This window comes from Macaca thibetana, chromosome 2, assembly GCF_024542745.1.
Source record: "Macaca thibetana thibetana isolate TM-01 chromosome 2, ASM2454274v1, whole genome shotgun sequence".
NCBI classification, from domain to species: domain Eukaryota; kingdom Metazoa; phylum Chordata; class Mammalia; order Primates; family Cercopithecidae; genus Macaca; species Macaca thibetana.
In genome coordinates this window covers 1,669,615-1,692,291 of record NC_065579.1, presented here as the reverse complement: position 1 = coordinate 1,692,291, position 22,677 = coordinate 1,669,615, and the positions used below count along the sequence as shown (strand labels likewise).

The following is a 22,677-nucleotide window of genomic DNA, read 5'->3' as shown; positions in this document are numbered from 1 at the left end:
AGGCGTGGTGCCAGGCGCCTGTAATCCCAGCTACTCAGGAGGCTGAGGCAGGAGAATCGCTGGAACCCGGGAGGCAGAGGTTGCAGTGAGCCAAGGTCGTGCACTCCAGCCTGAGTGACTCTGTCTCCAAAAAAGAAACACACACACCACTCCCCTTCTATCTCTTCAAACTACTCGCTTCTTCAAAATAACAACAACAAAAAAATAATAATAATATTAATATGACAATCTACATAGTTTGGGGACTTAAAAGTTAAAGCTGGGCATGGTGGCATACACCTGTAATCCCAGCTACTTGGGAGGCTGAGGCAGGAAGATTGCTTGAGCCCAGGAGTTCAAGACCAGCCTAGGCAACAGAGTGAGACCCTGTTTCCAAAAACAAACAAAAGTTCATTATACAATAGTTTTTTATGGTTTAGAGATCTGCTATTTTTGAAACTCTTTCTCCAGTCAATTCATTCTAAAAGGCAGAAAATGCCTAATCACTGAACAATGATTTCAAATATTAACTGGGTGAATCTTACTTTCTTTAGGTGTCTTATCGAATCCGTATCTACACTTTATGTGAATGAGGGAGATGAAATAAATGGCTTAACATTCAAGTCAAATAATGAAAAAATAATGGCAACTATGAAATGACATTAACCACAAATTCCTTGTATGAAAAGATTTAATGAATTATGAGCCATTGACCATTACAAACTTTAAGCCTTAATATTTCTTCTTTCCTATGTAAAACCAGGTAATTAAAACAGCCTGTCTCAAGTATGACAGAAGACCGTAGTAGGAATAATGGTGACGTCTGCTTCCACGTCTGCATGCTTCGTTCACGAGCCAAAGACAGTGCTCCCCGTTTCCCAAGTCAACACAGTGCGGTCAGTCACACCCTCCCTGATCATACTATGGATTGAAATAGAACGCTCCTTTGACTTTTAGTAGCACTTTCCATCCACAGCACAAGCCCCTTCCCATTATTTTCTCCTTTACCCTCAATATCCTTGTGAGGTAGTGAAGGGAGGGAGCAAGGATTTTTTTTTTTTCTATTTTGCAGATGAGAAAACTCAAGGTGAATTTTAGAACAATGGTTCTCAACCTTGGCAGCATATTGAAATGACCAGAAAGTTATAAAAATCCTTATGACCAGCTCATATTCCAGACCAACATCAGAATCTTGGCATATGGAACCCAAAGCATCGATACGTCTTCAAACACTCCAAAGTGACTGCAAAGTGCATACAGCCAACGTTGAGAACCACTGGTTGGAATGATTTATACTCAATCTTCAGGCATAACTGTCTTCTACCTAAATGCTCTTCTCAGCACCAATGACAAAGATATTCCATTTCCTTGAACATTGTAGCAGTTTAATATTTTGTAGAGCTACTACTGGTTTTTAGTGACAAATTTACGTAAATGAAGGCTCTTCATTATCCAGATGCTCATGCTATTAACCTCAATTGCATATGATTTGCAAATGGGATATTCTGGAATTTAAACCTTTGAGACAAGAATGGCTTGTTGTTAAATATTGAGGCAATTATTTCATTCTAGGTCCAATATGCAATAACCATGTGTTTCGGGTTTCCACTCAGCACCTTCAAAACTGTTGCAAATGAATGTTTACTAACAAGACAAAAGAGACAATTATAAACCAAACTCTCAACAAAAGCTCTTGGAATGGCCACATCACAACCTGAAAAAGAAACAAGTACTTAAAGGACTTGATCATTTTCTAACAAGTCCATCTTCATCCTGAACCACTTCTCGTTTAATCAAATTTTAAACTTTGCTGAATTGTGTTATTCTACACCAAGAAAAATAAATTTCTATACCATCTATATTCTCTAATACGTTTAACATATAATTCCACTCAATACAAGGAGGTTTCTTCTTAACCTGCACATCAAAAAGAATCTTTAACAGATTTCATCTTTTCAAGCAATGTATCAAATACACAATAAATACTTGTAAACTTTTCTGGTGGCAACAATAAATCTTTGTCCTATGGCTGAAATCCCTTGCTTCATAGGAGTACTGAGAATCTTAACTCCCAAGGGCAACCCAAGAATCCCGGCCAGCTGCCTAGTGTCCCTAATTAGATTCAAAACAAAATACACATACAGCAAGAACTCAGAAGTACAAAGATTTTGCTTGCCTTTGCCAATTCCTATGTATCTAAAACCATACAATTTATACTTTCATACAGAAAGATGTCTGTTTCTTTTCCAACAAAAGAAAAACTCTCAGCTCATGTGGGTTGGATTATTAATTCAAAAGCATTTTAGTGATGAGAAATAAGATTTGTAAGTCAAAATAGGAGTTAATGTTAAACTCTTCTACAGTGAAACCTTCAAATATTGCCAATCTGAAGTTTTCAGCACAAGGTGTCATATTTCAAGTCCCATGGGGGCAATTATCTATAATGAGATTAAGAATATTCTTAACCTGTTTCAGGTGGGTAAGTAAACATTTTCTTTATAGCCCCAATAACGAGTTTGAGGCTTAGATTAGTTGCATGATGTAAACAATATGAAATTAATTTTTTTGATAATATCTACAGCATTTATAAGGCTACAAAATAAAAGGACCATTAATCAATTCTTTTTTTCCTAGGCTCTAGGACTAATATTTGTGGCCAACAAGAGCAAATGGCAATGTTCTGTGTTATGAGACACTTTCTTAGAAGGCCAGAAATAAAACTGGATACCAAAAGATACACATTACTATTATGTTGAGATCATCCTTACTGATATATGTATAATTAGAAATAGATTTGCCTTCCCTCAATCTTTAGCCAGGAGATTGAGAGATCTTTACTATAATTTTGATAGTAAAAACAAAAACAAACCAGACTCTAACAGCTATGGGAACTGGAAGCCAAAAATAATACAAAATGAGTCAATACAACACATCTCCTCTTAAAATCCTCTTCTTTGTAGTTAACCTAGCTGTCCCCAAATGTTATTCCAATTTTGTAACCATGTAGTGGTTTTTAAGAAATTAGAACTAGAACAAAGCAACCTGTTTGTCCTTTTTGTTTTTTTTACAGTTTTTTTTTTACACACATATTGTATATACAACTTTTAAAATAGCTGCACAATTTTATATCTCACTTTTAGAGAAGTGCAGTCCAGGCAGACCATGCTTCTCAATATATTAAAAATATTAAATAAAACCCAACCAGTTTCATACTTTTCTAATAGTCAAGCTGGCCAGAAAAAAAGGGACTGGAGAAAGAACAGGCAGTTGTAAAATGGGATCAGTCTTCACAAACACACTACTTAAAAATCTTGCTATTTCCTTATCTTATCCCTTTGACAGCATCTCTACAATCTCACCTTTCAAGTTGGAAATAACACATTGCTAACTTGGAGACAACATCGGTTGCAACATGCATATGTCAACTGCCCACTCAACCAACTGCAACCCTGAGGATTTTTCTGGCCCAGTGGGAAGAGGAAACATGAAGATAATCTCTGCTGTAGAGTTGCTTCTCCAGTTTACAACTTCATGTGTTTTCAGGATGTTTCTTGGACATGCAGTATGACAGTCACTTCACGGTTCTACTTCCCATAAGCAGATCTCTCCTCCACTCTGTCATCACAAGAAAGCCACTGTCATCCGTCCAGAGGTTTTCCAAGGTAAACCAAAGTCACTTCTGTGTTGCCATATACAGCAGAAACTGCTGGGTATAAGCAGACCTTTGGAAGTCCTCTAAAGGCAACCCCCAGGAACTCATATCCACGTTCAAAAGCTAAAGTCTTATCTTCCATGTCCAAGATGACTCGAATTCTTTCTCCTATCTGCAAATAGACATCAAAAGGTTAGAAGAAAATCTGCCAAGGGCATAGCTAGAAGACACAAGACACAAATCAAGAATTTGAAAATATTAAGAATATTATCCTGAAAGCTGTCTAGAAAAATCACAAGGGAAGCTTTCTAGTCAGGGAGAATCATCTACAAAAAAAGGACATATATCTGGTCAGGTATGGTGGCTCATGCTTGTAATCCTAGCACTTTGGGAAGCTGAGGCGGGCAGATTGCTTGAGCCCAGGAGTTCAAGACCAGCCTGGAAAACACGGTGAAAACCCATATCTACTAAAAATACAAAAATTAGCTGGGTATGGTGGCGCAAAGCCAGTATCACACCACTGCCCACTACACTCCAGCCTGGGTAACAAATCACAAATGCTTACTTTGATAGTTTTGTTTCTAAGACTCACATGGAATCTACATTTAATTACTAACAATTTAAATGTTCCACCTGAACACTCTCTAGATTGATTTTATTCACTCTTTGTTTAAAGGTTTTTCTTAAGGTTAACACTAAAATCTATAACTTGACATATTTCACCAAAAAGAACAATCTAAATCAGCTTCTCAAATTACTATACCATACATACAATGAAATTTTTTTTTTGAGACGAGTCTTGCTCTGTCACCCAGGCTGGGGTGCAGTGGCGTGATCTTGGCTCACTGCAAGCTCCGCCTCCCGGGTTCACGCCATTCTCCTGCCTCAGCCTCCCCAGTAGCTGGGACTACAGGTGTCCGCCACCACGCCTGGCTAATTTTTTGTATTTTTAGTAGAGATGGGGTTTCACCGTGTTAGCCAGGATGGTCTCGATCTCCTGACCTCGTGATCTGCCCACCTCAGCCTCCCAAAGTGCTGGGATTACAGACGTGAGCCACCGTGCCCAGCCATACAATGCAATTATTCAGCCATAAACAGAAATTAAATTTTGATATATGCTACAACATAGACCCTGAAAAGATTATGCTAAGTGAAATGAGCCAGACACAAAAGGCTAAATGGTATGATTCCATTTACATAAAGTATCTAGAATCGTCAAATACATATAGTTGTAGAATAGAGTTTACCAGGGGTGGGGAATGAAGGAAACAGGGAATGAACATAGTAGAGATTACGATGGGGTGAGGAAAAAGTTTTGGGTATAGATAGAGGTGATGGTTACACAACATGTGAATGTATTTAATGCCACTGAATTGTATACTTACAAATAATTAAAATAATAAATATGTATATTTCACCACAATTTTAAGAATCACCATAGTAAGACACATAGCTTTTATTTTATTTTATTTTTTTTATTTTGAGACAGAGTCTCACTGCCTCCCAGGCTAGAGTGCAGTGGCGTGATCTCAGCTCACTGCAAGCTCCACCTCCCGGGTTCACGCCATTCTCCTGCCTCAGCCTCCCGAGTAGCTGGGACTACAGGTGCCTGCTACCTCACCCAGCTGATTTTTTCTATTTTTAGTAGAGACAGGGTTTCACTGCATTAGCCAGAGTGGTCTCGATCTCCTGACCTCATGATCCGCCCGCCTCAGCCTCCCAAAGTGCTGGGATTACAGGCATGAGCCACCATGCCCGGCCTGACACAGCTTTTAAAGTTTACAGAGCAGTTCCACATATAATGTGGAATCATGAATAATCCAATCTGGCTACAAATTCTAACACAGAATATAGAATAGGCTTATTAAATAGTCAATTTGTGGTTCACAACTCTGAAACACCTGTTATAAAAAACCGCAGCACTGATTATTAAACGAAACTGGAAGCAGAATATATCCAGATTTTTCTCATTTGGAAAAGTAAGCAAAAAAAAAAAAAAGGATGTTTCATCTTTATGGTCTGCATTTATAAAAGGATGTTGCATCTACAAAATTGGAAAGAGAAAGTCCTAATGTTTGCAATCAAAATTTAATTCTTCCTGATTATGATAACCCCTGCTATTGTCATTTACTTTCCTTCACTGTGTTTCCTGTTAACAGTAACTGCCAACATCTGCTTTTTTCCTCCCTTTGCCCACCTCACAGATTAACCCATTTTATAGATCTAAGAACCTCCAAATCATCATCACCACCACCACCACTCATACCAACAAAATATTAACAACAAAGTAGAAATGAAAAGCTAATTCTGTTGGGTATTTGTTTTGTGTCTTATTTGTATTATCCCATTTAATCCTCACACCAATCCTAGGAATTTTTATCCCTATTTTACAGAAGTTGAAACTAAGTAACAATTACTCCTGGTGAAATCTGCAAATTTGCTTCACCTTTGAGCATACGGCATGCACAAAGCACAGGGTGGAGAAAGCAGAAGCCTTACCATCTTTAGGTGTCAGGGGGTAAAACTTGGGAGACAGCAGAGCAACTGGACACTTAGAGGAGGAACTCCAGAAGCAACAGAACCACAGAAAGGATGAACCCCAAAATCTGAGAATTAACTGCCCCAATCCCTGAATGACCACTACATTACAAAGGCGCAGGGTCAACCCCCAGGACTGAGAAAGCAGCAAAGCTGAAAACACTGAGCAGACGTTAGCTGCCGTACACCACAAGACAGAGAGTTTATAGTTTGAGCAGAGGCAAGTTAACTGCCTACTAAAACAAGAAAACCGATACTTTTCAGAATAAAGCAGTTTCCAGAAGCAAAACATTCAGGAGTTACTACTACGTATTATCTACACATCTAGGTTTCAATGAAAAAATTACTAGATACGAAAAGAAACAGGAAAGTGTGATTCATATTTAGGGGAAAAAAGAGCAATCAATAGAAGCTGAACCCAAGTGGGCCTAAGTGTTCGATTTGGCAAAGACTTCAAAGCAGCTATTATAAATATGTCCAAATAATTTTTAAAAAATATAATATAAACAAACAAGGAATCTCAATAGAGAAAAGGCAATTTGCTCTAAAAAAGAACCAGGGACCATCCTGGCTAACACAATGAAACCCCGTCTCTACTAAAAATACAAAAATACTAGCCAGGCGAGGCGGCGGGCGCCTGTAGTCCCAGCTACTCGGGAGGCTGAGGCAGGAGAATGGCGTGAACCCGGGAGGCGGAGCTTGCAGTGAGCCGAGATTGCGCCACTGCACTCCAGCCTGGGCGACAGACCGAGACTCCGTCTCAAAAAAAAAAAAAGAACCAGGCCGGGTGCAGTGGCTCACACCTGTAATCCCAGCACTTTCACTTTGGGAGGCCAAGGCGGGCGGATCACGAGGTCAAGAGATCGAGACCATCCTGGCCAACATGGTGAAATCCCGTCTCTACTAAAAATACAAAAATTAGCTGGGCATGGTGGCACGTGCCTGTAGTCCCAGCTACTCAGGTGGCTGAGGCAGAAGAATCGCTTGAACCCGGGAGTCGGCGGTTGCAGTGAGCCCAGATTGCGCCACTGCACTCCAGTCTGGCACCAGAGCGAGACTCTGTCTCAAAAAAAAAAAAAAAGAAAAAGAAAAAAAAAAAATTCTAAAGCTGAAGTGTACAATAAGCAAAATTTACTAGCCCAGCTCAATAGCAGAGGTGAGATGGCAAAAGAAAAAAATTTATAACCTTGAATACAGAACAACACAAATTATCTAATTTAGGTCAAGCACTGTGGTTCACACCTGTAATCTCAGCACTTTGGGTGGCTGAGGCAGGCAGCTGCTTGAGCTCAAGAGTTTGAGACCAGCCTGGGCAAAATGGCAAAACCCTGTCTCTACAAAAAATACAAATATTAGCCGGGCATTGGTGGGGAGCAACTGTAGTCCCAGCTACTCTGGAGGCTGAAGTGGGAGGATCGCTTGAGCCTGGGAGGCTGGTTTCAGTGAGCCAAGATCATCGCACCACTGCACCACTCCAGCCGGGGCGTCAGGGCAAGACCGTATCTCAAAAAAAAAAAAAAAAAAAAAAAAAAAGAAAGGAAAGAAAAGAAATTATCTAATGCAAAGATTAGAGAGAAACAAGGTTGGGGGAAAAAAAAAAAAACACACAGCTTCAGAGGCAGAGATAAGGACAACATCAAGCAGTCCAACACTTACATTAAAGGTAAATGAACTAGGCCGGGCGCGGTGGCTCACGCCTGTAATCCCAGCACTTTGGGAGGCCGAGGCGGGCGGATCACAAGGTCAGGAGATCGAGACCACGGTGAAACCCCGTCTCTACTAAAAATACAAAAAAATTAGCCGGGGGCGGTGGCGGGCGCCTGTAGTCCCAGCTACTCAGGAGGCTGAGGCAGGAGAATGGCGTAAACCCAGGAGGCGGAGCTTGCAGTGAGCCGAGATCGCGCCACTGCACTCCAGCCTGGGCAACAGAGCGAGACTCCGTCTCAAAAAACAAACAAACAAACAAAGGTAAATGAACTAAACACTTAAAAGTCAGAGACCGAAGCTGGGTGAGGTGGCTCACGCCTGTAATCCCAGCACTTTGGGAGGTCGAGGCAGGTGGATCACTTGAGGTTGGGAGTTCGAGACCAGCCTGACCAACATGGAGAAACCCCGTCTCACTGGGCATGGTGGTTCACGCTTGTAATCCCATGACTTTGGGAGGCTGAGGTGGGCGGATCACGAGGTCAGAAGTTCGAGACCAGTCTGGCCAACATGGTGAAACCCTGTCTCTACTAAAAATACAAAAATTAGCTGGGTGAGGTGGCGCATGCCTGTAATCCCAGCTACCCAGGAGGCTGAGGCAGGAGAACTGCTTGAACCGGGACCCGGGAGGCGGAGGTTGCGGTGAGCCGAGATCATGCCATTGCACTCCAGCCTGGGCAACAAGAGTGAAACTGCATCTCAAAAAAAAAAGTCAAGAGACAGACTGGGTTAGATAAAAATCAAGATCCAACAATATGCTGTGTAGGAGCTCCACTTTAAATACAAAGACAGACTGACAGAGGATTACTAGAGTCAAAGGAGGTCATTTCATAATAAAAGAATAAATCAGGCAGGGAGATATAACAATTAGAAATGTATATGCACCAGTAGTAACAGAGCTCCAAAATACATGAAGCAAACACTGACAGAACTAAAAGAGGAAAGTGACAAATTAGTAAGCATAGATGGAGATTTCAATACTCCTTTCAGTAATGATAGAAGGGGTAAAAAAAATCAGTAACACTATATAAGACTTAAATATTATCAATCGACTTCACCTAATTCTCATTTACAAAATATTCCATTCAACAAAAGAATATACATTTTTTCAAGCACACATGGGACACTCATCAAGAAAGACCACATATTAGAATAAAACAAATCTCAATAAATTTAAAAGGACTGAAACCATAGAGCATGTTCTCTGAAAAACATAGACTTAAGTAAGGGCTTTCACTTACAAAATCATCACAAGGGTAAGTGATAGGACTTTCTTTTTAGTGATAAAGTCTACACACCCTTCTCCTTATAGTATCTGCAGAGCCTAAAAGGATAGTGAGGAAACATTCTATGAAAAAAAATCCTTCCAGCTTTTATACCTCAGGAAATGGGATGTAGATTTGGTTCTTTGGTTTAGTATGCCTGACTTGAGGTCATTACCGAGGCTGGAACTTTCACGCCACATGTGGCTCTGAAATATGCAGCCTATAGTTCTTTAAAGACTTCCAATTTCTTATCAGATTATTATATATTACACCCTGCTGAGTCTAGAGTAATAAATATGGCTTTTACAAATAGGACTATAATTTTAACTTGAGTCAAATGAGTATGCCTTAAGCCTAAGATGAAAAGAATAAAAAATACAGCAGTTTGCCTGAATCTGCCTGTCTCTACAGAAATCACTGATGCCGGCCGGGCGCGGTGGCTCAAGCCTGTAATCCCAGCACTTTGGGAGGCCGAGACGGGCGGATCACGAGGTCAGGAGATCGAGAGACGATCCCGGCTAACACGGTGAAACCCCGTCTCTACTAAAAAATACAAAAAAACTAGCCGGGCGAGGTGGCGGGCGCCTGTAGTCCCAGCTACTCGGGAGGCTGAGGCAGGAGAACGGCGTAAACCCGGGAGGCGGAGCTTGCAGTGAGCTGAGATCCGGCCACTGCACTCCAGCCTGGGTGACAGAGCAAGACTCCGTCTCAAAAAAAAAAAAAAAAAAAAAAAAAAAAAAAAAGAAATCACTGATGCCTCCAGGGGCTCTGAATCCGCAGACGGAGGGTATGGTGCATGTGCATCCACAGAGATGTACTTACTGGGGTAAGGAGCCTAGAAAAAGATGTGGAAGTGCCATGATATAGGAAAGATGACCATCTAGAGCAGGGGTATTCAATCTTTTGGCTTCCCTGGACCACAACGGAAGAATTGTTTTGGATCACACATAAAATATACTAACACTAAAGACAGCAATCACCTTTAAAAACAAAAAATTGCAAAAAATTCTCACAATGTTTTAAGAAAGTTTATGAATTTGCATTGGGTGGCAATCAAAGCCATCGTGGCTACCTGCAGGCTGTGGGGTGGACAAGCTTGATACAGAGCATGAACTGGCAAACTACGGCCCCTGGACCCAATCTGTCCCGCAGCCCACAAACAAGGTCTGTGGAATACGGCCACGTTCATTCGTTTACGTATTATCGATGACTGCTTTTGTACTATAGAGTTGCAAGTTGTGACAGATCCTTACCTTGAAAATGACATAAAAAAAAAAAAAGTTGTGACAGAGACCATACGGACTGCAAAGCTGAAAATATTACTGCCTGGCCCTTACCAAAAGGTTTGCCAACCCCTGATCTGGAGCAAAGATAGGCTGCTTAAACTTGTATTAGGAAACACATATTGAGAAAGATCATTTACATATTTATTTAAAAACCGTCAAAAAATCTCCTTGAGGCCGGGCGTGGTGGCTCACGCCTGTAATTCCAGCACTTTGGGAGGCCAAGGCGGGTGAATCACGAGCTCAGGAGTTCAAGACCAGCCTGGCCAAGATGGTTAAACCCCGTCTCTATGAAAAATACAAAAATTAGCTGGGCATGGTGGCAGGTGCCTGTAATCTCAACTACTCGGGAGGCTGAGGCAGAGAATTGCTTGAACCTGGGAGGCGGAGGTTGCAGTGAGCTGAGGTCACACCACTGCACTGCAGCCTGGGTGACAGAGCGAGATTCTTAAAAAAAAAAAAAAAAAAAAAAAGAATATTTTCCTGCATAGCCAAAATCAAAATATAACACCCAACAAAATTAACTATAACCTCCTAACATTTAAAAAAAAAACTTGAAGTCTTGGTATTTGAAAAAATAAAAAATAATAAAAATTACCAAAAAGACAAACAAAACTGCTATACGAAAATTTGTAAATTTAAAACAAATTAAAGCATGATTTGACAAAGGCCAATACTTGAGAAAAACCCGTTTCTCACCTGATATTTTGGTGCATTGTTGCACTGTGGAAAACTGCCATTGACTTCTCCATTATGTAGTAGATTATTGTCCACCAGATTCCAGCCCCAGCTCTGGTCATCACTGCCCAGCAATGCCACATAACCTTGGCACTGCATGGGGGCCCGTTTCGTGGCAATTCCAATCACTGCCACAGTGCCCAGAGGGCCCTCCCACCACACCTCCCATGCATGGCGGCCCTCACTGAAACCAATCTTGGTCCTTGCACCATCAGTGCTCTGAGCAATGGGGTTTCGATGTAAAGTAAAGCCATTCTTCTTAATGTAGACATTCCTGGAGCAGTCATTAGTGCTGAAGGCATGTTGAAAAGCACGTATCTAAAAAGATGAAAAATAGACCAAATAAATAACGTTATTTTTCTTAAATATTAAAAACTTCAGGATGTATGTTTTTAAATAATGAACTTATATATTTTAAAAAACACAAGTATTTCCAAATAATGGCTAAAGTTTCAGGATGGGATACTAACAGAATAAATAACATTAAAAGTAACTGCCAAATGTTTCATCACTGACCAAAATTTTAAATTGTAGTATTTCCTCAAACAGACTTCTTAAAACATCAAAAGATACCAAAAAAAAAAAAAAAAAATCCTTTTATCTTAGAGATAATACTGAAATGTTTATGGATAAAATAATGATATCTGGGGGAATTGCTTTGAAATATCCAGAGATAGAGTGGGAAAGTGTGCAATATAAATATGAAACTAGACTGGCCATAAATTAATCATTGGCAAAGCTTGGTGATACGTATAAGAAAGTTCATCAAACTATTTTCTCTACTTCTGTTTATATTTGATATTTTTATATCAAAAAGTTGAGACATAGTTTTCATATGGGCAATGCTGTCATCAAAAATAATTATATTTTACATAAAATAGAAACTTTAATCATAGCAACTCTAAAGTTTATGAAAAATTTTAGTAAACACAAACTACTTTAGATCCTCAGCCTGCTTGCCAGGTATGACTTACACAATAAAAAAAAAATCACCAATCTCATTTTACCAAATCAAATAATCCCCTAGATAGCATCTAGATTCAAGTAACTAGAATTTATAAAGAGAAGCTATCAATAAGACAACTTAGTTGACTCTTCAGCAAAAACAAAAGTTTACACTTCCAAAATAAAGAGGGTATGAAAATAGCTTTCATACAAACAATAACAATTTCTCATGAACAATTTTAAACTTTTAGTTTGTGTATTTTAATTTTTTTTTTTTTTTTTTTAGACGGAGTCTGGCTCTGTCACCCAGGCTGGAGTGCAGTGGCGCGATCTCGGCTCACTGCAAGCTCCGCCTCCCGGGTTCACGCCATTCTCCTGCCTCAGCCTCCCGAGTAGCTGGGACTACAGGCGCCCGCCACCTCGCCCGGCTAGTTTTTTGTATTTTTTAGTAGAGACGGGGTTTCACCATGTTAGCCAGGATGGTCTCGATCTCCTGACCTCGTGATCCGCCCGTCTCGGCCTCCCAAAGTGCTGGGATTACAGGCTTGAGCCACCGCGCCCGGCCTTTAAATTTTTTTTAGACAAGGTCGCTGTCACCCAGACTGGGAGTGCAGTGGTACAATCGTAGCACACTGCAGCCTTGAACTCCTGGGCTCGAGTGATCTCCCATCTCAGCCTCCCAAGTAGCTGGGGTTACGGGTTCGAGTCACTACGCCTGCCTGGTTTGTTTGTTTTTTAAAAATCCCTTCTTTACTTTAGCCAAACTACCCAAAAGCAGTGGAAGGCTGGGACCTATGCTTTGGTGAACCTGAGAAATCAACTCCAGAGTCACAGAAGCTCAGCATTCAGGAAGACCCTTAAAGGCCACCTAGTCCTTCTCAAGGATCTCAACGCGGGTGAGTGCGAGAGGCCCAAAGAGAGGCCAAGTATCCAGCTCCCTCACCACCTGTTCATTTGCCACTCGCTGGCACTCTACTGTTTCGCTGTACTGCAGGGCACAGATTTTAAAAAGGACTGTTTCCAATATCCCCTGCATTCATAAGGAGGCTACAAAACTGAAGCATTCCCAATGTTTTTCCTATCTGCTCATATTATAAAATACTTTAAGGCACTTATAAGACCAAAACATAAGATTCAGTGAAGGGGCTGGGCGCGGTGGCTCACCCCTGCAATCCCAGCACTTTGGGAAGGCAAGGTGGGCAGATCGCTTGAACTTGGAGTTCAAGACCAGCCTGGGCAACGCGGCGAAACTCCAACTCCAGTAAAAATACAAAAAATTAGCTGGGCATGGTGGTGCACGCTTGTAATCCCAGCTACTTGGGAGGCTGAGGCAGAAGCAATGCTTGAGCCCAGGAGGCAGAGGATGCAGTGAGCTGAAATCGCACCACTGCACTCCAGCCTGGGTGACAGAGCAAGACCCTGTCTCAAAAAAAAAAAAAAAAAAAAAAGAAAGAAAAGGAGATAAAGGAGATTAAATGGGGGAAGGAACATGTCCCCAAAATAGCAAATACTATCTAAATAACTCAAGAGAGTAATATCAATAATTCACCATAAAATAATTAGTATTTCCCTATGCCTATTCCCCAATTCTCATAAATTCCAATTGCACACTGACACTATTGACAGCCTCTTCCTCAAACTTTTTTTTTTTTTTTGAGACAGAGTCTCGCTCTGTCACCTAGTCTGGAGTGCAGTGGCTCAATCTCAGCTCACTGCAACCTCTGCCTCCTGGGTTCAAGCGATTCTCCTGTCTCAGCCTCCCCCAAGTAAATGGGATTACAGACGTGGACCACCACACCTGGCTAATTTTTGAATTTTTAGTAGAGACAGGGTTTCACCATGTTGGCCAGGGTGGTCTCAAACTCCTGGCCTCAGGTAAACCGCCTGCCTCAGCCTCCCCAAGTGCTGGGATTACAGGCGTGAGTCGCCACACCCAGCCCTCTCTTCCTCGAACTTCTATGACATCTTCCTATTTCCCTGGACTGATCCTGTATCACTTCCTTTTTTGGTAACCATCCACCATCACCAAATTCTCCAAACTCGGTTCTCAACTCTCTATCTGAATTATTTCCAGACCTGTCTTTCTAAAACAGCACCTTTACTACATCTCATCCCAGTTCTATAACCTTTGGTAGTTCCATACTTGGTACCATTACCAACTGCAAATTCTTCTGTCTGGCTTTCAAAGCCCTCCAAATCTGATTCTTCCTATTTCCCTTTCTACCTTGATGATGATGTTCTCGCTTACAGTATTATAAGTGTTTTCTTCTCCCACACATTCTCTAAGACCCCCTCTCTATTAAGCTACTTTTTTTTTTTTGAGACGGAGTCTCTCGCTTTGTCGCCCAGGCTGGAGTGCAGTGGCACGATCTCGGCTCACTGCAAACTCCGCCTCCCGGGTTCACACCATTCTCCTGCCTCAGCCTCCAGAGTAGCTGGGACTACAGGTGCCCACCACCACGCCCGGTTAATTTTTCCTATTTTTAGTAGAGATGGGGTTTCCCTGTGTCAGCCAGGATAGTCTCGATCTCCTGGCCTCGTGATTCACCCACCTTGGCCTCCCAAAGTGCTGGGATTACAGGCATGAGCCACGGAGCCTGGCCTACTAAGCTATTCTTAACCAGGGCCACCCAATTCCCTTTGTTTCTCCCTCTGCTGAGTGCTTACCCACCACTTTCTGTACTGCGTCACAATTTAGTAGCTCTTATTTTCTAACACATCTTTAACCACTAATTCTAGTAAAAAATAACTTGCAAAAAAATCTAATCTAATCTAAATTGATCAGACCTCTATGGGAAACAGAGGACAGTAGAACATGTCAAGCAACACCATGATAATGAAATCAGCAAAATCGAGCTGAGAGTAAACAACCTGGTTTCCTCAACAAATAAGATGGGAGGTTGGGGAGATGGTGAGTGAATATGTAGACTAAAACAGCCTTAAGAGACATACCAACCTTTGCCATGGGACCCTTATATAGATCTTGATTATATAAAACATAAGTTTAAAATGCAACTTTTTTTTTTTTTTGAAACGGAGTCTCGCTCTGTCGCCCAGGCTGGAGTGCAGTGGCAGGATCTCAGCTCACTGCAAGCTCAGCCTCCCAGGTTTACGCCATTCTCCTGCCTCAGTCTCCCAAGTAGCTGGGACTACAGGCGCCCGCCACCTTGCCCGGCTAGGTTTTTGTATTTTTTAGTAGAGACGGGGTTTCACCGTGTTCGCCAGGATGGTCTCCATCTCCTGACCTCATGATCCGCCCGTCTCGGCCTCCCAAAGTGCTGGGATTACAGGCTTGAGCCACCGTGCCCAGCCTAAAATGCAACATTTAACATTTATGAGACAACTGGCAATTTGAACACTGAATTTTTGATATTAAGGAATTAATGTAAATTTATATTTAGATGTGATAAGCATACTGTGATTACATTGTCTTTGTTTTTTAGAAACAGATACTGGAAACTTCATACGAAATGGGAAAACAGGCCAGGCATGGTGGCTCACACCTGTAATCCCAGCACTTTGGGAGGCCGAGGCGGGCGGATCACGAGGTCAGGAGATCGAGACCATTCTGGCTAACACGGTGAAACCCCGTTTGTACTAAAAAAAAAAATACAAAAAACTAGCCGGGCGAGGTGGCAGGCGCCTGTAGTCCCAGCTACTCGGGAGGCTGAGGCAGGAGAATGGTGTGAACCCGGGAGGCGGAGCTTGCAGTGAGCTGAGATCCGACCACTGCACTCCAGCCTGGGCGGCAGAGCGAGACTCTGTCTCAAAAAAAAAAAAAAAAAAAAAAAAAAAAAAAGAGAGATCGAGACTGTCCTGGCCAACATGGTGAAACCCCGTCTCTACTAAAAATACCAAAATCAGCTGGACGTAGTGGCAGGTGCCTGTAGTCCCAGCTACTTGGGAGGCTGAGGCAGGAGAATCGCTTGAACCCAGGAGGTAGAGGTTGCAGTGAGCTGAAATTGCGCCACTGCACTCCAGCCTGGGTGACAGAGCGAGACTCCGTCTTAACAAAAAAAAAAAAAAAGGGAAAATAAAGACCAAATTAATAAATTAAAAACAATCCATAGCCTCACAGTCCCATGCACAACCTGGATTTTGTTATGGCAAAAGCAGCATGAAGACCTAGCTTAAAATGTAAGTCTGAACTTTAGATAATTCTCATCAGATGCCAAATATGACTGAAATAATGCTACGGGGGAATATGTAAAACAGGAACTTAAAAAAAAAAAAAAAAAACTAAACAGACTAACAAACTCCACTTTCCTGTTTTATGCTGTCCTAAATCTTTTCCTGTCCTTCTCTGTTATCCAGGCTCCTGGGAAAATCCATTTGACGCCTCCATCTTCCTCATCCCATTCACCTAGTCAGCTGTCCACCTATGTATACTGTTTTCTACAACAGCTCTCCAGCCATCCCCTTCTCTCCTCTAGGTACCTGTTCCGGTCTGCAGTATCTCTGGTGTAGGCACTAACCCCTGCCCTCTCCAGCTCATCTAAGGCCTAGTTCTTTTAAAGTACAGCCTTTGTCACTCTGCTGTTCAAACTTCTATGGTTTACAGCTGTCCAGTACAAAACCCAAACTACAGACTGAAGGCTATATTTCAAGGCCCTCCATGATATATCTAGTCCCATAACATAGCTTTATAATATTTCCCTCTACTCCCTTTCATTCAATCTAACTGTACTATTTATTTAGCGCAGATCTCTCCTCTAAGCTCCAACCTCCAACAGCTGCCTATTTGAAATCTCTCTCAAAAATACTGTAAATGCTGCTCTCCCAAAACTGAACTCATTGCCATTTCTTCAAAACTTAGCCCACCAGCCTGGGCAACATTGTGAGACCACATCTCTACAAATAAAAATTAAAGGGCCGGACGCGGTGGCTCAAGCCTGTAATCCCAGCACTTTGGGAGGCCGAGACGGGTGGATCACGAGGTCAGGAGATCGAGACCATCCTGGCTAACACGGTGAAACCCCGTCGCTACTAAAAAAAAAAAAAAAAAAAAAAAAAACTAGCCGGGCGAGGTGGCGGGCGCCTGTAGTCCCAGCTACTCGGGAGGCTGAGGCAGGAGAATGGCGTGAACCCGGGAGGCAGAGCTTGCGGTGAGCTGAGATCCGGCCGCTGCACTCCAGCCTGGACGACAGAGCGAGACTCCGTCTCAAAAAAAAAATAAAAATAAAAAAAATTAAAAATTAGCTGGGCGTGGTGACACATGCCTGCAGTCCCAGCTACACAGGAGGCTGAAGTGGGAGGATTGCTTGAGCCCAGGAGTTCAAGGCTGCATGCAGTGAGCTATGATCATTCCACTGCATCCAGCCAGGGCAACAGAGCAAGACCTCATCTCAAAAAAAAAAAAAATCTAGATCAAATGATCTCTACATTATGTGAGCCAAATTCTAGGATTCATCCTTACCACTTCCCTCTTCTTCATCCCTATTTCAAATCTATTGCCAAGTTCTGTAGATTTTTACTTCCTAAATCTGTCCATTTCCATCTCCTCTACTACCTACTTCCTAATTGACCTACCATATTCCAACCTGTTCTCCATACTAAAGTCAGAAGTAATCTCTTAAAATGCAAAATAAGGCCGGGCGCGTGGGCTCACGCCTATAATCCCAGCACTTTGGGAGGCCGAGGCGGGCAGATCACGAGGTCAGGAGATCGAGACCCTCCTGGCTAACACGGTGACACCCCGTCTCTACTAAAAATACAAAAATTAGCCGGGCGTGTGGCGGCGCCTGTAGTCCCAGCTACTTGGAGGCTGAGGCAGGAGAATGGCGTAAACCCAGGAGGCGGAGCTTGCAGTGAGCCGAGATCGCGCCACTCACTGCAGCCTGGGCGACACAGTGAGACCCCGTCTCAAAAAAAAAAAAAAAGCAAAATAATCATACTACCAATCCCCACACCTCAAATCCTTCTTGCTTAAAACTCAAAATGGCTTCCCTATACTTTGGCCCCAGTTCACTTCTTCCATCTTTTTTTTTTTTTTTTTTTTGAGACGGAGTCTCGCTCTGACGCCCAGGCTGGAGTGCAGTGGCGCGATCTCAGCTCACTGCAAGCTCTGCCTCCCGGGTTCATGCCATTCTCCTGCCTCAGCCTCCCGAGTAGCCGGGACTACAGGCGCCCGCCACCTCGCCCGGCTAGGTTTTTTTTTTTTTTTTGTATTTTTTAGTAGCGACGGGGTTTCACCGTGTTAGCCAGGGTGGTCTCGATCTCCTGACCTCGTGATCCGCCCGTCTCGGCCTCCAGCATCACCTTTGCTCTGTGCTCCAGCCACATTGACGTAGTTTCCATCCCTCACATTCATAAGGTTCCCTCCTGGAAGGCCGTTCTCTCTCCCCTTGGCCTACTTATCATCCTTCAGATCTCAGTACATGGATCACTTCCTCTGAGAAAGCCTTCCCTCACCTCTCTACCTAGGTTAAATCCTCCACTACTGACAATCAGAGCACTAGGTATCCTTCCTTCATACCACCATACCAGATGCAGTTTTACATCTGTGTGATTATTTGATTAATATCCCATTTCCCCTACTAGACTGTAAGCTCCATAAGGCAAGCCATCCATAAGAGTCCGTGTTTCTTTCATCTGCCATTGCTTCTGCAAAACTGAGCATAGTGCCTGGCACTCATTTTTTAAAATAAAAATATATGTTGTACAAACCTTTTACTTTCCTGTTGTACTGCTTCTGTTCAGACTACTTCCTCTTCCTAAAATATTCAACTCCTTCTCATCTTTAAAATTCAGCTCAAATATAACCTCAACCTCAAATCTTCTCCAATCCTCCACTCAATTTGTAAATGTCTCCTTTCACTGAACTTCCAGTATACCTTTTTATGTCTGTAACAGTAAGGAGCAGTTTTTACCACACATTAACAGTTCTTTCCATACATTTTTTTCTCCTCTACTAGATTGAAAGACTTTCCTGCTAGACTATTTGACTCCTTTTGAATTAATCTTTTATCCTGAAAATATTCAAGAAAAGTCCTACAATGTGTGAATGAACAGTGACTGGTATAAGTCTACAACATCTATAATGCACATAGCAGAAAGGCAAAGTATTAAAAACCTCAGAAACCTAAAATATCTCTGGAAGGATACAAATCGTAACACAGGTTGCATACCTGGAGAGGAACTGGGTAGCAGGGGGGACAAGGATGAAAGGAAAACATTTTGCTTGATATTATTTTGCTTCTATTGAAGCTTGACTCACACGACACATTATCTATTACATATTATAATATGATTCTTGAATCATGTGAACATTTCTATTACAAGTCAATTACCAAAACAACAACTCCTAGTTTAGGCTGGGTGCAGTGGCACACGCCTGTAACCCCAGCACTTTGGAAGGCTGAGGTGGGAAGATCGCTTGAGCCCAGGAGTTTGAGACCAGCCAGGCAACAAGGTGAGACCCCGTGTCTGTGAAAAATAAAAAAGGAGCCAGTGTGGTGGCACATGCCTGTAGTTCCAGCTACTTGGGAGGCTAAGCTAAGGAGATCACTTGAGCTCAGGAGGTTGAGGCTGCAGTGAGCTATGATTGCGCCACTGCACTCCAGCCTAGGAGACAGAGTGAGACCCTGTCTCAAAAACAACAACAAAAACTCCTAGTTTAAAATAAGTAAAAACAATAAGCTTTATGGAAAAATAAAAACTAAATAAAATTTATGAAACCTACACATTTATAAAAGTAGGACAGAATTCCAATAATCTGCACTCACCTATATAAATTACAACCAGTATCCACTGAATAGCCACCATGCACAAATAGTCCTAGTAAATTATTGTTATTTTGCTTAATAGAAAAACAACTTGAGGCCAGGCGCGGTGGCTCACGCCTGTAATCCCAGCACTTTGGGAGGCTGAGGCAGGTGGATCACGAGGTCAGGAGATCGAGACCATCCTGGCTAGCATGGCGAAACCCCGTCTCTACCAAAAATACAAAAAATTAGCCGGGCGTGGTGGCGGGCGCCTGTAGTCCCAGCTGCTCGGGTGGCAGAGGCAGGAGAATGGCCTGAACCCGGGAGGCGGCGCTTGCAGTAAGCCAAGATCTGGCCACTGCGCTCCAGCCTGGGCGACAGAGTGAGACTCCGTCCCCAAAAAAAAAGAAAAGAGAAACAACTTGATAGTTGACATATTTAATGGCAATGTTCCCTGTCTTCTATAACTAAAACCAGTTTTACTATAGAAGTATAAATTTGACATGCTTCACATGAAAAAAAATTTTTTACTTCTTACTCCGACCCCTGTTGGCAAGCTAGTATAAAAAAGGGATGTTATCGCGTGGTGGCTCACGCCTGTAATCCCAGCACTTTCGGAGACCGAGGCCGACGGATCACCTGAGGTCGAGAGTTCGAGGCCAGCGTAACCAACATGGAGAAACCCCATCTCTACTAAAAATACAAAATTAGCCCGGTGTGGTGGCACATGCCTGTAACCCCAGCTACTCGGGAGGCTGAGGCAGGAGAATCGCTTGAACCCGGGAGGCAGAGGTTGCAGTGAGCCGAGATCATGCCATTACACTCCGTCTCAAAAAAAAAAAAACAAAAAACAAAAAACAAAAGGATGTTATCCTTTTAGTTACTAATGCATTTATTATATTTACTACATTGCAATCAGACTTTATCTTCTCTTATATATGATCTTGGTTGACTGCTATACTGAACAGCTGTTAACCATTAAGCTGAACCCAAGGCCAAGACCCTTTGTTTATATGGCCTGAGAATCCTTTCAGCCCTACCACAACCTGTTCTTGACATTTTTATTTTGTATATGAAGGCGGGCGGAATACGTACAAGAATCTAGGAGAAAAAAAAAGGACGCAGAGAAACTGTAATCAGCACCTTAGATGACAAACAGAAGAAGAGAGACACGCCATCCATGTGGAACTATTAAAAAGTTAGCAAGGGGGCCGGGCGCGGTGGCTCAAGCCTGTAATCCCAGCACTTTGGGAGGCCGAGACGGGTGGATCACGAGGTCAGGAGTTCGAGACCATCCTGGCTAACACGGTGAAACCCCGTCTCTACTAAAAAATACAAAAAACTAGCCGGGCGAGGTGGCGGGCGCCTGTAGTCCCGGCTACTCGGGAGGCTGAGGCAGGAGAATGGCGTAAAAAAAAACCCGGGAGGCAGAGCTTGCAGTGAGCTGAGATCCGGCCACTGCACTCCAGCCTGGGCGACACAGCGAGACTCCGTCTCAAAAAAAAAAAAAAAAAAAAAAAAAAAGTTAGCAAGGAAACAGCTAACAACAGTAGGACAAAGCGGTATGTTAAGTGGTGCCCAAGGATGTTCTATAAAGGCCTGTATCTTTAAGTGAGCAGGATGACTAGGACTACACCCACTTGTGAGCCTCAAATATAGTGGAGGGAACTAAAGAGAACTTGGGGGAAAATAATGAAAAAAAAAAAAGGTTAAAAATCAGAGTTTGGAAAAGATGAGATAAACGTGGAGTAAAAGCAAACTAGAAACTTAGAAACTAAGCCCCTGTTAAGGTAGGGGGGATTATTTAACATAATGAAGTCTATTTGGAGGCCGGGGGAAAATTAGGATGAGGGCATTAAAAGGTACAAGAGTGGTGGTCTGTCTTTAACGGGGAAAGCTGTCAAAAGTTGAATGAGTGATGCAAACTACCTAGTTGTTTGAAAAGTGGATCACGGAAGTGGGGTGGGTTAAGGAGCAGAACTTCCATCCAAAGAAAAGAGAATCTTTATGTTGGGGGGAGGTGAGGAAGGTACTGACTGGAGCCGTGGAAAGGCGGGCTGGTGAGGCGAGGCGTCTGACTCAGAAGCTTGGATAGAAACACCGGGAACGACGCCGGGGAGCGGGACTGGGGGCAGCGGTGTGGCCCGGGGCTCTCTCACCTTGGCCTTGTAGCTGGGCAGGTTGCAGAGGATGTCCGTGCGCAGAGCCTCTTCTGCCAGGCTGCGGGCGCACAGGCTCCGCCACACCTCGCTGTTCTCATCGCCGTGCAGGCAGCGGTACCAGTGCTTGCACACCAGGGCGCAGCTCCGCAGCTCGGACAGCTCCAGGTAAGAGAACACCAACTCCAGCACCCGGCTGGGCAGCCGGCCCCCGGCCCCCGCGGCCCCAGAGCCCGCGCCCGCGCCCGCGCCGCCGCCGCTACAGCCAGCGCCGCCCGAGGCTGCCCCAGCCCCCGGGGCCGGCGCCGCCATCGCCTCACCAGCCGGCCCGAGGGCCGCCGCCGCCGCCGCCGCTTCCCGCCGTCTCTGCTCGGAAGGCCAAGCCTCGCCCGGAGACCGGAGCGGCTCGCTCACCGCCCCTTTCAGTGCCAGCCGCCGGCGCCTCCACCACTCCCGCCCCTGCCCGGGGGCGTCCGCCGCGCGCCCCGCCTCACTGAGGGCAGACGCACCGGCTGCACGGGCGTCCTCCGCCCCTCCCCCGCGGCTCAGCGAGGACGCCGAAACCGCCCGACTCGCCCGGCCTCTCCGCGGCGCGCCAGTGGCTCCGCCATGCGGGTTGAGGGCACGAAGCAAGGGCGCACGCCCAGCTCGTTCGCGGTTCCTCTCGGCCCCGGATGTGACTGTTTGGCTGCGCCGCCTCGCGCCTTACGC

At 43.7% G+C, this 22,677-nt stretch overlaps 1 protein-coding gene and 1 long non-coding RNA gene across 2 annotated transcripts in view; one reads left to right on the top strand and one right to left on the bottom strand.

Annotated features, from left to right (window-relative positions):
• Positions 1 to 22,677, top strand: part of LOC126948015 (uncharacterized) — a 340,440-nt gene that overhangs the window by 228,119 nt on the left and 89,644 nt on the right. The window lies entirely within an intron of this gene.
• FBXO45 (F-box protein 45) lies at positions 653 to 22,278 on the bottom strand. The gene is made up of 3 exons (XM_050779209.1): positions 21,967 to 22,278; positions 11,121 to 11,477; positions 653 to 3,803 (listed from the first exon to the last, which is right to left on the bottom strand). Exons 1-3 carry the CDS (start codon positions 22,276 to 22,278, stop codon positions 3,618 to 3,620), a joined length of 855 nt encoding a protein of 284 aa, XP_050635166.1. The 3' UTR covers positions 653 to 3,617.